The sequence below is a fragment of the Linderina pennispora genome (assembly GCF_002104995.1).
Source record: "Linderina pennispora strain ATCC 12442 chromosome Unknown DL89scaffold_1, whole genome shotgun sequence".
Lineage (NCBI taxonomy): Eukaryota > Fungi > Kickxellomycota > Kickxellomycetes > Kickxellales > Kickxellaceae > Linderina > Linderina pennispora.
The window spans coordinates 2,384,803-2,398,323 of record NW_024468249.1 but is presented as its reverse complement, the minus strand read 5'-3'; the positions used below and the strand labels follow the sequence as shown (position 1 = coordinate 2,398,323).

The window sequence follows — 13,521 nt, the reverse complement described above, 5'->3', positions numbered from 1 at the left end:
CATTTCGTATAAATGCGCCACCGTGGCCACCCCCTCCATGTTTCAGAGACGAACCAGATAACCCTAGACTCTTCCACACGCAGTGCCTTACTCACTCGAGACCTTCTTGACTTTTCCTTCGAAGGAGCGCTGCCTTGTACTTTTTTTTTTCATTTTATTTCTCGTTTGATTTCGCTCTCTTCGTGTGCTTCCTGTACATCGCATTTCCAGCCTTTGAGCCATGACTAGTACCAGCGATATTGACATGGGTGCTACGGTCTGGATGATTGCATCGACTGCTCTAGTGTTCCTGATGATCCCTGGCCTTGGCTACTTTTACAGCGGGATGGTCCGTAGCAAAAATGCCCTCTCCCTGGTGTTCCTCTGTATGATGTCGCTGGCAGTAGTAACCATCCAGTGGGTGATGTTTGGCTACTCGCTGGCTCTCTCTGAGACCTCACCCAGCCGTTTCATCGGCAATATGCGACACTATTTCTTCCTGGACGTCAGCTACGAGCCCCACCCCAATGCGCCGACCGTCCCCGGCATTGTCTTTGCCATATACCAATGTATGTTCGCCGCCCTTGCCCCCGGCCTGGCTATCGGTGGAGCCGCCGAGCGTATCCGGATCCTGCCCACCATCTTTTACGTGTTTGTGTGGACAACGCTGGTCTACGACCCGATCGCTTACTGGGTGTGGGCGCCCAACGGCTGGCTGTTCAAGTTTGGCGTCTTGGATTTTGCCGGCGGCTGTGCTGTTGAGACTGCCTCAGGCTTTGCTGCTCTGGCGTTCTACTTTGTTCTCGGCAAACGCAAGGGCTTTGGCGAGGAAAAGTGGGAGCCACACAACTACCTCAACATCATCCTCGGCACAGCCTTCCTGTTCTTTGGTTGGTTTGGGTTCAATGCCGGTGCTGCTTCCCTGGCATCGGGCAAGGCCGGAATCGCCTTTTTGACTACGATCCTGGCTGGCGCCGTCGCGGGCTGTGTCTGGGTCGCCCTGGCTTACCATCGCGAACACAAGTTCTCGAGCTTCCATTTCTGCTCCGGCGCCGTCGCCGGCATGGTCGGTGTGACACCTGCTGCCAGCCTTGTCAGCACCTGGGCCGCTTTCCCCATGGGCGCGATTGTCGGCGTTTGCTGTTTCTTCATGATTGATTTTAACTTGCGTCTCGGCATTGACGACTGCATCGACGTGTTTGCCGTGCACGGAATCGGTGGCATCCTTGGTGTGTTCCTCACCGGCGTGTTCGCCAACAGCAAGGTTATTGGGCTTGATGGCACGGAGTCATCAGGCGGCCTGATCAACGGACACGGGAAGCAGCTATATATTCAGCTGGCAGCCTTGGCCGTATCCGCTGCCTGGTCGTTTGTGCTGTCGTATATCATTTTGACCGTCATGAACTGGATCCCGATGTTCCGCTTCCGTGTTGACCCGGAGCAGGAGGACCACGGAGTGGACTTCGCTGAGCTTGGTGAGGCCGGATACAAATTCATTGACGAAATTGCAAAGTCCCATGCCAGTATGATGAATATCTACCGGTCTGCTACTCCGAGCATCAGCGAGTCGCTCCAAGATCCGAGCAAGGAGCGCCCGGTTATTCGGGAGGTTTACTCAAGGCTTCCTGAATCTACTACCGACACTTCCATCCCAAGCGATACTGCCTAGTCTATCACTTGCAAATTGCACTACACCTCTGTACATTTATACAAACACTTTTCCTTTCCAAATGCAAATACTGTATATTGATATACCACCGCTCTGGCAGGCCAAAGAAAACATAAATTTAATGCCAAACAAAATCTAATACTGGTACCATTTCTAGTTACAAACCGACACCAGGAACCAGCATCTCTGAAATTCTGACTACCCTTTATTCCACCTGCTTTATTCCATGTGCGACAACGGGCACATGACATATGGTATACTAATGCTACGATTTAAGAAGCTAGTGTCCACAAAAGAGGAAGATCCAAAACTTATTTCAAAACTGATACGACTTGGAGACAGGATCATAGGATGCGCGGGCAAGCGGATTCAAAAGAACAGCGGACTCTTGGTCATCGGTATACGGCGGTGAGTCCTTGGTCTGAACGAAACCATGGCTTCCAATAAGGGTATCCTGCCAGTAGCGACACGATTTTCCTTCACGCAACTTGACTTTGCCATTATATTCGTCTAGCTGATCCTTGCCCAATGTTGCCAAGAGATAGTCGGGGTGCACGACCAGCATCTGGCAACCGACTTGCCCGAATCCAAACGACGACATGATTGCTGCCTTTACTCCTCGCGTTTGGATTGACCTATTGGGGTATACAAGGTACGTGTGCTGCCTAAACTCCGGATCAATGTCATCCGCGTTGCGGTTGCCTGGAATGATACCGGTCTGCATTGTTTGCAACACACCATTCATCATGCATGCGGCAGAGCCTCCTCGCAAATGGCCAATTAGCCATTTCTGGCAGATGACAGGGAGCGCGTGTCCTGGCGTACGACCCAGATGCTCCATCTGCTTACAGTAAACCTCAGATTCATTCGTGTCATTTATCTGTGTCGATGTCCCATGGAATGAAGCGACACCGATGTCATCTACCGTCAGACCCCAGACAGCGAGAGCACCGCGTATCGGCGAGATGTGTGGGTTTCCAACCCAGAACTCGTTGCCCCATGCGTCACGCGCTTCCTTCTTTCTCTTGTCAGCCTCCGCGTGGATAACTGTCATGCGCTTTCCAATGAACCTGTCTTGATCAAAGCAGTCCCCTTGTGCAAGGCGGATTTCCTGAGCATCGCGCCTGGCACCCGTCTCTTCTTTCACTACCCATTCGTCAATACACTCTAGCCAGCCTTCCAATTTTGCCCGACGGTACTTTACATCGAGGTAGAGTTCCGAAACCTCATCGTTCGGGTAATGAACCTCGCGTGCAACACTCACAAGACCCTGTCCAGGGGCAGGGAGGTTGCGGCCTTCTTTGTCGGATGCTATGGAAGTCATAGCAACAATGCCGTAAATTGGCGATCCAAACTCGATCGCAGCCGAGGCAGACATGAGCATCACGACTCCAGCGCCAGTACTCTCCACAAAGCCATTACGAGTCGTTGTGCATGGTCTGGATGCCTCCTTCAATGTACGACCACGGGCCCTGTCTTCCATATTATCGACTGTCGCACCCATCGGAGCAAATGCATAGTTTGTGCCTTCCCCAGTATCCTCGAAGCCACCAGCAAACATAACTCTCGCCTTTCCTGCCTTGATCGTGCTTATTGCCACGTCGACAGATACGTGCGATGTACCACAGGCTGCGACGATTGGCATTATCGGGCCAGACGATGACAGGAGCAACATGTTGACCCATGCCCCAGGTGAGTTAATAAAGATCTCCTTAATCAGGTCCGCTTGGATTTCAGTATCATGGAAACAGCTCTTGGTCATCTTCCGAAGTGCATCAGTGCCTCCCATTCCCGAGCCCACAGTTGTTCCTACCTCTGTCACATGGAAGTACTTGTAGAGCTCGTACGGATCGGTGATACCGGCTCGCACCAGCGCCTCCACCGTTGCAACCAGTGTACATAGGGCCATTGGGTCCACCTGCTCTATGATTTCCTGGGGAATGCCATAGCGCTCTGGACTCCATCCAGTGGGAAGCTGGCCAGCAACAACTGTATTCATCTGCAGCGCCTTTGGGACCATGATCACAGCGCCCTTCAGCAGCTTGACAGACCACGACCCATCTGGATTCTCCCAGGTGTCAACCTTGTCGCCATTTTCACGGACAAAGTTTTCTGCCTCCTCAGCTGTCGTCTCGAATGTCTCCAGATCATGAGTAATCTGCAGTTCTCGGTATATCAATTTCTTGTTCGCGTCGAATCCATCAACCAACTCTGGCTCGACCATGCGGATCCCAGTGTGCTCAAGTATCTGCTTCTCGTACTTTGCCTTCACATCTATATCGCGGATTGGCTCATCTGTTGCTGTGTCAACCCAGCCCGTGTAGTTCTCAGTTGACAGCGGCAATGGCCCGTTGTGGTGTTTGATGAACCCCATGATCCACGCTAGTTCGATGCAGCCTTCCAGCGAGAACTCACCGTATGCCTCCATCTCCCAGCGTGAACGCGAGTGCCCATATGGTCCAAACTCGCCATATCCGGCAATAACGACAACCTTGTCCAAGTTGACCATGCCCTGCAAGTACTGCAGATGCTCAAGCTCAGCATAGGTCTTGGCAGACATCAGGCTTACTGAGTGGTTGGCAAGCGGAACTGTCGTTTCATGCTTGTTGTATGGGAAGGTATGCTCACTATATAGCGAGCTTTGGTCTTCCGTGAGCCCGCTCAAAACTGACTTTCTGCAAGAAGACGCCTGCAGGATATTTTGTCGTGTGATGCCCAGGTTGCGAACACTGGCAAAGTATTGTTCATCTGGCCCAGTGAAGTCTGCATAGACAGGGTGGTCCTGGACAATGTCATCAATACCTTCATGCAGCAGCGTAAGAATATTGAGCGACATCTCCTTTGGAGAAAACGTGCGCATACCAGAGCGCTCAATCTCACAAGCAACCATACCATCCAGATTGTTTTGACTAGCGTCTCGTACCCAGCCCATGGCTGCCATCGTGACATCGACATTTTTTGTGCTGGGTTGCGGACTATTTCCGAAAAAGGTCGCCTCTATGGCAACGGATATCTTTTGATGCCAGACGTTATTCTTCTCGTTAAATGTAGCTGCTGAAACAGGAACAATAACACGCGTTGTCGATGCTGATGTTCTGCTGGGAGCTTTCACTTTTTCTAGGCAGTCGATCAGCATGCATATGTTGGTGGCATTTGTCCTCAGCACACTCTCGTCTAGAACTGTGTCTACTATGCCGCTAGCAGTGCTGCTCATTGGATCTCCAAAAAGAATAGCATAGTCCAGATCCCATCCCAAGTTCTGCCCATCAACTGGGCTACTGTAAATGTAGGAGACAAGAGACTTTATGTCAACAGTGGAGCCCAGGTTAAATGGGACAACCACCAGCTCCGACCCACGGCTGCCAAATCTCTGGTATACTCCTTCAAAGAGTGTGATGGATTCCCGACTGAAATCTGATGCTGTTGCAATCACCTTTGCACCACCCATGAGGAGCCCCTGCAGCACCTCGGTAGCAACTGTGCCAGGCCTGCACCCTGTTACCAGCGCTGTTTTCCCCTCGAATGATAGCCCGCTTGTGCAGATATCTGACAAGCATTGAATGTAAAGCTCAGTTAAGGATGAACTTTGTACCCAGCCACCAGCGCTCGTGCGCTCTTTAAGGCAGATTACTGGAGAATTACTAGTCGAGCCTCCCATTTGGGCAACATACGACTCCATATCGGGAACATCGCTGCGCTCAACCTCGTCGTACAATAGATCTCCGGACTGGGTCATGGTCGCTGATGGACGAGTTGATGGTCCAAATATTTTGTATATAGGTGGTTCCCCAATATGGTGCTCGCAAGACCGACATATTGACTTCAAAACAAGAGAAGCATGGCCAATCGAATGCTGGTCACTATCCATAAGTAGCGCAACCTGGCTTGATAGGAATGTCAGTATCTCCTTACTGGCGCAGTTTCTCAAGCGCAAAAGCCGAAGTTCATCCATTAGAATCACCTCTGCATCATTGATACTGCGCTTGGTGTCGACAACAAGCTCAAATGCATCTTGGCGAGCCCAGTTCCACCATGATTTGTAGAGCCGAGCTTTCAGCGCATCAAACACAGGGCGGATGTCGTAAATGAATTCTGAACCATGGTCTCTTTGAATTGATGCCAATTGCTCTTTCAGGTCAGCAATTTCAGAGTTGGCTGCCACCAATTCTCGTTCGCATTCGCGTGGGTCGAATCCGATATGTTCTGCCAAACTACGCATTTGCTGCACAGCAAGAGCACGCTGAGACTCTCGGATACGACTTAGTTCTGCACTGCTGATTGTGACATTTGCTGGCCCAGAACTATGCTCGTTTCCTTTGGCCTCATATGAAATGCCTACCCGTTCAGCATATTCCTTGGCTACGGTCTCAAGCCACGCCATTGCCTCTTCTTCGCTCCCCAAGCGAGACTTTGGCTCATTAGGCAATGCAACAAGCAAAAGCCCGCTCTGCCTGTATGGTCCCAGACCATACTCGGACTGGATGTACTCACGGATCTTTGAGTACGAAAATCCACCTGGCATCTTTGTGCTGAGCATCTTGGAGATGAGAGCAATGCTCTGTGTGCCCAAGGTTCCGCTAAATGCAGAGAATTGGCTCCCAAGTTCACCAAGTGATAGTTTCTCGGCACCCTCCTGAATTGTTGTCTCGAATTCCTTCTGCAGCGAACCAAAGAGGTCATTGATCAGTGTAGACTTCCCACCTGCCAGGTCGGCTATGTTCTTACTGGCGGTAACCTCTTGCAGCCTCTTTTTCAGCTTGTATGCGACCATACTCTGGATGATCTCCAGTGGTTGAAGGGGCGTATCAACAAGTGGCCTGCGTGTTGGTATAGGCACATTTGCTGAAACTGGATTCTCTTCAGCAGCTTTCGTTGGTGGTTCCTCAGCTGTGATCTCCGCTACTGGTGGGGTTGGTCCAGTCGCACTCTGCAGATCCAGATAGTATACCTCATTCCTGTTGTGCAATATATGCAGAGTGGACACACTGCACTCGGCAAACAACGGCTGTTTCAGCGATCTCTCTGCCATTCCACAGAGAGTAGGTCCTGGTCCAATCTCGATAAATCGCTTAGTATTGCGGCCGAGGAACAGAACGTCCTGAATCTCAATCCAGCGGACAGGCGATGCAAACTGATACGCAAGTATTTCGACGAGTAGGACATGTGCGAGTCGCTGCATCCCGTTGGTGGACTCTATTTCAGATTCTTGCCATGTGGCGAGCACTTCAGAGATAACCTTCGATTTCGTGATTGAGTGGACATCCTCACAGTACTCACGCGAGACATCGAATGGGGCAGCCGTGATGTTAGGGATGTATTTCCCCACAATTCGCCTGCAGTCAACAGCTGACGCTGGGATACTGCGTTCCAGTACCTTGCGGAACGTTGCAACTGAGCTACCAAGGCGACTTGAATGGGATGGGACATCTACACCAGGAATGACTGTGGTGGCGATTCCATTCTTTAATGGAGCAACGACAGGCTTAGACGCCGTATCACTCACAAATGTGGCTATCGCCTGCATGCCGGTATCAGTAGATATGTCAGCATTTTGTCTTGCAATATGGTCGATGGTCAGCTGGAGAGCATTTAGTGTTGACAGATGGCCTGTAACAACATATTGCGATCGCTCCACATTGTAGTTGATGATCTCTAGCAGCTCATCGCTATTTGCTCGCAACATATCGATAACAAGCTTCAGCTGTGCGATGCTGAAATTTCTTCCAGCACGAGATGGGTTGATGGCAACCATGGCATACTGGGAAAGTCCGCTATCGTCACGCTCAACCGATGCATGCAGCAGCAACCCGCGATACAATGCAATGTCAACAGCCCCCTCCACGCTCACAATCTCGCCCATTGCTGCGAGCGAACCAAACTCACCGAGTGAATGGCCAGCAAATGCAGCACCAGTCTGAGCTAAACCCTTGGCGCGCAAGTCCGCAACACATGCCAAGGCAAACACTGTCTGGATGGGCTGAGTGAACAATGTAGCATTAAGCAGACCATTCGCCGAGAAATGGGTATAGCTGGCTGAACGACTGGTAATGTCTGGGAACAGAGGGACGATCGTACCATCCTCTGCCTGTCTGGTCATATCCATATACGTCTGCCGAATGCTCTTTCCGGATTTGCCACCAAACCGCACAGTCACCTCGGTAGGATTGTAGCGAACGATATCCAGGATTGACACACCGTATGTTTTGATCGAGTGTCTGTCGGCACGGTCCCAGACAAGCCTTGCTGCATCGGAAGAGCCATACAAATCCATACCCATGCCAGGGAATTGTGTACCCTGCCCAGTAAATACATATGCAGTAGACTGCTGGTCTACTTCTGCCGTATATGTAATTATCTGAAGACCCAATTCGTTCTCAACATGACCTTTTACCATCATCCGCCCATCCTTCATGCCTGTAATCCACATCCTTGGCCAGATGCTGACTCCCAGATGGCTGGCCCCTGTAAAGAAGAACTTGTATTTACGAATCCTGGTCATGTCTCCATTGGCGACGTTCTTGGCAATTGCGGATTGTACACATCCGGAGATCCATTTTACGTTAATGACAAACATTAGGCAACCCTGAGGCACTCGCCATGTACTGGTTAAGATAAATTGGAGTATTGTCGCTGGTAATTGTAGCAAATCTCCGGTTATCTTCAATTGTCACAGGGAGTCCTTTGTTGAATTTGCCAATATCTGTGACTTCTATCCCATCACCTTCAAAGGCAACAGCAGGTGAAGTGAGGTGTCCATGAAGGAGGATGTAGTCCGTTACAGGATTTGAGAGTGACTCACCGCCGATATAATGAACAGATGCTACGTGCACACGCTCAGCAGGGGATTTTACGAGCCAAACATCTCCGTCAGTGGTTATGCTTCTAAAGACAGTTTGCGACTTGAAGCGATAGTCAGAAGTGAGCTCGAATTGCAAAGTCGATCCGATAGGAATGGCTTTGTCAAGACCATCATCAGGAATAAACCATTCTTTGGAAAGCAACACCGACAGCTCATCTCGAGAGGTGATGCGGAGTTGCATTGGTTCCTCCTCCACACGCTGGAAAGAGCGCGTCATGTCTAAGACGAACCCCATGAACCTCACAGTACTATCCATGGATGCAAACTCTTCTCCATCTCGGAAGAATCTAGTCTTCACCAGGATGCGTTCACCGTCAGGGTGATGTACTATCCCAGTCACATACACCTTCATGTCAACAGCGTCGCCTACCCGCAGTGGTCTTGCCCCATCAGTGAGCGTGTAGCTGTTCCCAACCTGCATCGCCCGGAACATCTTTCTACGATAGTCGTTACCCGCGGCTCTCAACACAATAGCCCTCCATTGAGGAATAAGTAAGATGTCGACAGGAGCGAGCTGCGGAACGCCATCGGGTTTGGTATAGAAATCATCGCCATTGGACACTGCCTGGCAGTAGTTTTTGACTGTGTCTTCGTCAATCGAATAGCCTTTTACCCAAACAGGAATCGAGGGGTCGGCTATATAATCAACTGTGTCCGTATTGAAATCATCCCGATCGAACCAGTATGCAAACAATCCTAGCGAACTAGTTGCAAAGTCATCGATCAAGAACTTGTATGGAGCAAACGGCGATGCAGGATTGAATTGGCACCTCATTATAAGAGGGACGGAAGGGCGCCCAACAATTGACAGCGTGATTTCTATAGCAAGAACATCATCGTCGCCCATTACCATATACAAGTCAATCTGACCATTCCTGGTGATACGAAGTGACTTTTCCTGGCTATCCTTCATTTCTATGACAACGGTTTGTCCAGAACGGGGTAAAAGCATATTCGTCAAAACACCCGCATTCCAGATTGGAGGGTAGATGTACGTTGGGCTGTTTGCTAGTGCACTCAACCAGCTACGTGCTGACCCAGCCAAAACAGAGAGCCAAACTTTTTTGTCAGGGAGAAGGGAATCATCATCGGGAAGAGTGTAGACACGCTGAGAGTTGGACATGTTGGCAACAACTGAGCGCGGAAGCCTCACTGGGACCGCGTCCGGAGCGATAAATGGCACATATTTAATCCTACTCTCATCCCCATCGTGATAGCGGGAGAGCAGCGCCGATATCTGTCCTTGGTAGATATTGTCCAGGACGGATTTCACAGACTCATCCGTGCTGAGGCTAGATCTCATAGTAGAAGCGCTGCATGGAATTAGGACACGCTGCGCATCGCTGTCTGCAACAGACCGCAAATCCCTCAGCTGCCATGTCATATCCCGAAGCAGGAACATAGCAAAGTCCTCGTCAATTACAGGGATAAATGGCACCGCCACACTCCGTGGGTGCTTGCACCTGGCAATAAAGAACTGGATGTCCTCGGATGCAATCAGCGTCGTGCGTGCTGCAGGATAGTTTGAAAGGGTGTGGTCCATGAATGCATATGGCTCATCAAGCTCGCCTTCGTATTCGACAATGCGGTCTCGGACATGGCCCGTGAATCGATCCTCCAGGCGTCGCATAAAGTCAAACACAAGCGACCTTAAGGACAAATGCACCCAGCGAGACTGCTCTTTGGAAAACGCCAGCTCGAGAAGTCTTTCCATAACCTCAGCATACGACATATCCTCAAGATCGACAACACGGCCATCCGAACTTTTGCCGAACCATGGCCGCATGAAGTCAGCATTGAGGCGGTGGATGATATCGGCCTTTTCTGCCAGTAGTGTAGCCTGCTGTCTTTCGACCGGAAGCGAAAGGATAGAGTTCTGCAACCAGTGGATGAGCATGGCACCGCGGTTAGCAGCCACCTGCAGTAGAGCTCCATCCAAAGTAGTGATTGAGACTGTTTTAGCGAAGGTTCCACTGTTGCTACTCGACGCCTGTTCATCATCGACGCCTGACATATGAACAACTAGCTCCTTGATTGCGTCATCAATTGGTGCTTGCTTGCAAACAAGCAAAGGCGAACCAAGCACGACACCATCAATCGGCATTGGAGGGCGGCCAAGTGGGACGCTCCAGTCGCCAGTAATGTAAGGCAGGGTGTCACTGGAGTCACCAAAGTCGGACCCAACAGTCAAGGTGATGTTAGGACACATTCGAATCTTGCTGTACAGCTCCAGAAGGGGCTGATGGAAGTCCTCAGTGGAGGAAGAGTCGGCTCTACCTCTACCGAGCCACTGCAGAATAAACGAGTATGTCGGGTGAGCCTTGGCGATGCTGATTGCCTGGCGCAGTTCGGCCGGCGTCGTGAGCTTGAATGCGATGTAAGTGATTCCGAACACCTGCAGCTTATTCACAATTTCGCCAATAGCTTGCATCCCTGGAACGCCACCGCTGATGCACACACCGGCGACTCGTTTGTTACGGAAGCGCAAATTCAGCACCGCCGGGAACTGAACTGACCAATGGGCCTGGTCTGCGTAGTCACAGCACAGGAGCAGTCCCCGTTCTATAGGAAGTTGCAACAGGGCTTTATCAACTAGGTCAGTGACCTGGTAGTCGGAAGCCATTTCTCGAACGTCTAGCTCGGCAAGATACCCAGCATTTCCAATAGCGGCAACAAAGCCTATATCCACTGATAGTGGATCGACGGTCCCGACAAGAAGTGGAGGCAAGCCAGTCACATAGTGCAGCTTGGTTTCGATGTGCAAGCTGCCATCGAACGTGGTGCGCACGATCCGCGGACCAAACTGATGCTGCCAGCTTGGAATGAAGACAACCTGGTTGGTGTTATTGCGGTACAGGTCGGCCTTGGTGCCAAATGGCAGTTTGGCTGAAGTGGTGAGTGCACTTGCGGATATAATTGCCTTGCCGCTGCCCTCGGTAATGCTATGCGCAAGCTTTGCAAACAGGCTAAATCCACCAGGACTGAAGTCAACAATGTGCGTAGCGTCGATATTGCGAACAACATGGGGCCAGTCGCACGAGAGTGAACCGAGGGAGCGCATGAGGAACCAAGTCAGGTCCGGTTCGCCACGGAGATCGTGTGCATCATCGCCAGCATAGACCACGGTCCGCAAATTAGCTGAATCGAAGGTCCACCCCTTGTCAGTGACGTATGCGTAGTCAACTTGCTCGTCTTGTGCCATCAGTGCACAATGGCACAGTACGCTGGAGTAAAGGTAGTCGATGCTGGCTGTAGGCTTGCGCTCAGATGGTGGCAGATGCGACTGGTCGAGGCTCAGGTCTGCGCATTTGGAACGCGCGAAAGTGACAAACCTGACGACTGGGGAGAGCTCGCCAGAGACCACAAATTGGTCGTACGAGTTAATGAGTGACAGATACACACACGCCTGGGGTGACTTCCGGTGGTCGTTGAACTCGGCAATAAGACTCTCGAGCGAGCTGCGCTGAATGCCACGGAAAGACACCATGGGCGATGGCTTCCCTCCGTGCTCCATTGAGTCTGCAAGGTCATCGGTACTGAGTGCGTGCGCAGGATGAATTATCTGCGCCATTGCACTAGTTACCATGAGAATTCCCAAAGCGCGCTTTGAGAACTCAGTAAATGAGGGAAAGTCCGTGGCTGATGCAAGAGCAACAGCTGCGACTACTCCTTGGCTATGGCCAGCAATACCTACAGTAATACGAATAGTTAGAACTGACATGTTAAAATGCATAATAGTTTATCAGACAGGGCATTGGGATTCTTACCTTTCAGTACCGCGGATAGCTCGCCCGGTGATATTCTAAGAGTCTTTAACAAGACTACAACATGCATCAGCTGGATGAGTCCCACACTGGGCACAGCGACCGCAGCCGATAGCATGTATTCAAGGTCAGGAATAGCCTTGGAGTTCAACAGCCATCCCAGAAAATCGAATGGGTGCTTGTGCTCGCTGGAAATACGAGCATCCTGCGACTCACGGCCAAGAAACTGGGACATTTCAGCCACGAACTCCTGAATTACTGGACGGTAGACATCAAAAAGCCAGCGTGCCTCGTCCATGTAATTGGGCATGCCGCTCTGCCCGCCAAACATGGCTGCTAGTTTGACCATGGCGTGGGTAAAGAGGGCAGGCGTATGGACCTGAGGCAGCAGCCCACGGGTGTCAAGGAGATTCCAGACGGAGTAGTATCCCTTGAGAACTGCCCTTGCCTGGGTGTCGGTCAGGCCATGCTGCTGAACGCCGACATGGATGTTCTCGTTGGCACAAAACACCCCATGAAAGTGCTGGAAAGCAGCAATAGCAACATCTTCATTGCGAAGCGAGCAGAACTCGATGAAGCAAGAAGTGGTCTCGATATCCGATTGCGATGGCTCTTGCTCGTTGGCAAAGGCATCAGCAAGGTCCTGGGCGACAGACACCAAGGTGGCATCGATCGAGATGGTTGCCTTTGAAGGCAAAAGCACGAATGACATGGTGAAAGAAGCTGGTGGTTGGAAGATAGCTTGAGATGGGCTAGCGTAAGATGCTTTGCTGTAGAGTGTTGTCTGCTTAGCAGATTGGTATTTATATTGATTTAGTGCATCTGGCAGCGATCTCATTTGTGAATACCTGCTGGGTGCTATATTTTTGAGGACAGGATGGCATTGTGTGACCTTCCAAACACAGCGATGGAATAGTACCTTCGTTGTCCACACGGTTTTACATAAACATACCTGTAACAAACTGTATCCAGCGGTATGCGCAACTTCACTCAGCCTCGAAGAAGCCACCACAGAAACACAATGCGGAAACGTGCTATAGTGTCTCTGCATTGTTTATGTCCTCTTTGCACAGCTCTAAGCACAAACGCCAATGTCCTGCACTACACCCAGCTGTTGTACATTCAAGCTAACACACAAAAGGAACCCACACCTGCACTATACTTTCCTTCTCTGGGAGTGTCATTCAACACATCCGAATATGCCTGGCCACAAAGGAAAATTAACAGGGCTGAAAAGATGTGATTGCTGC

The 13,521-nt window shown here is 50.8% G+C and overlaps 3 protein-coding genes across 3 annotated transcripts; 1 reads left to right on the top strand and 2 right to left on the bottom strand.

The window, feature by feature from the left end:
- Positions 1–56: 56 nt before the first annotated feature.
- On the top strand, positions 57–1,648 carry DL89DRAFT_243251 (ammonium transporter 1; the record flags this gene model as incomplete). The annotated part of the gene is made up of 1 exon (XM_040885031.1): positions 57–1,648. Exon 1 carries the CDS (start codon positions 221–223, stop codon positions 1,646–1,648), a length of 1,428 nt encoding a protein of 475 aa, XP_040747834.1. The 5' UTR covers positions 57–220.
- Positions 1,649–1,810: 162 nt separating this feature from the next.
- On the bottom strand, positions 1,811–6,827 carry DL89DRAFT_243249 (fatty acid synthase with stalled acyl carrier protein; the record flags this gene model as incomplete). Its single annotated transcript, XM_040885030.1, has 1 exon — positions 1,811–6,827. The coding sequence occupies one exon, from the start codon at positions 6,825–6,827 to the stop codon at positions 1,965–1,967; it is 4,863 nt and encodes a 1,620-aa protein (XP_040747833.1). The 3' UTR covers positions 1,811–1,964.
- A 1,315-nt stretch (positions 6,828–8,142) lies between these two features.
- Positions 8,143–13,012, bottom strand: DL89DRAFT_280988 (uncharacterized protein). The gene is made up of 2 exons (XM_040889619.1): positions 12,275–13,012; positions 8,143–12,221 (listed from the first exon to the last, which is right to left on the bottom strand). The coding sequence occupies exons 1-2, from the start codon at positions 12,981–12,983 to the stop codon at positions 8,209–8,211; spliced, it is 4,722 nt and encodes a 1,573-aa protein (XP_040747832.1). The 5' UTR covers positions 12,984–13,012; the 3' UTR covers positions 8,143–8,208.
- Between the last annotated feature and the right edge of the window lie 509 nt (positions 13,013–13,521).

Coding starts and splice junctions, on each gene's coding strand:
- DL89DRAFT_280988 (XM_040889619.1), bottom strand. CDS start 12,983: ATGTCATTCGTGCTTTTGCCTTCAAAGGCAACCATCTCGATCGATGCC. Junction 12,222..12,274: donor GCTATCCGCGGTACTGAAAG/GTAAGAATCCCA, acceptor TTAACATGTCAG/TTCTAACTATTCGTATTACT.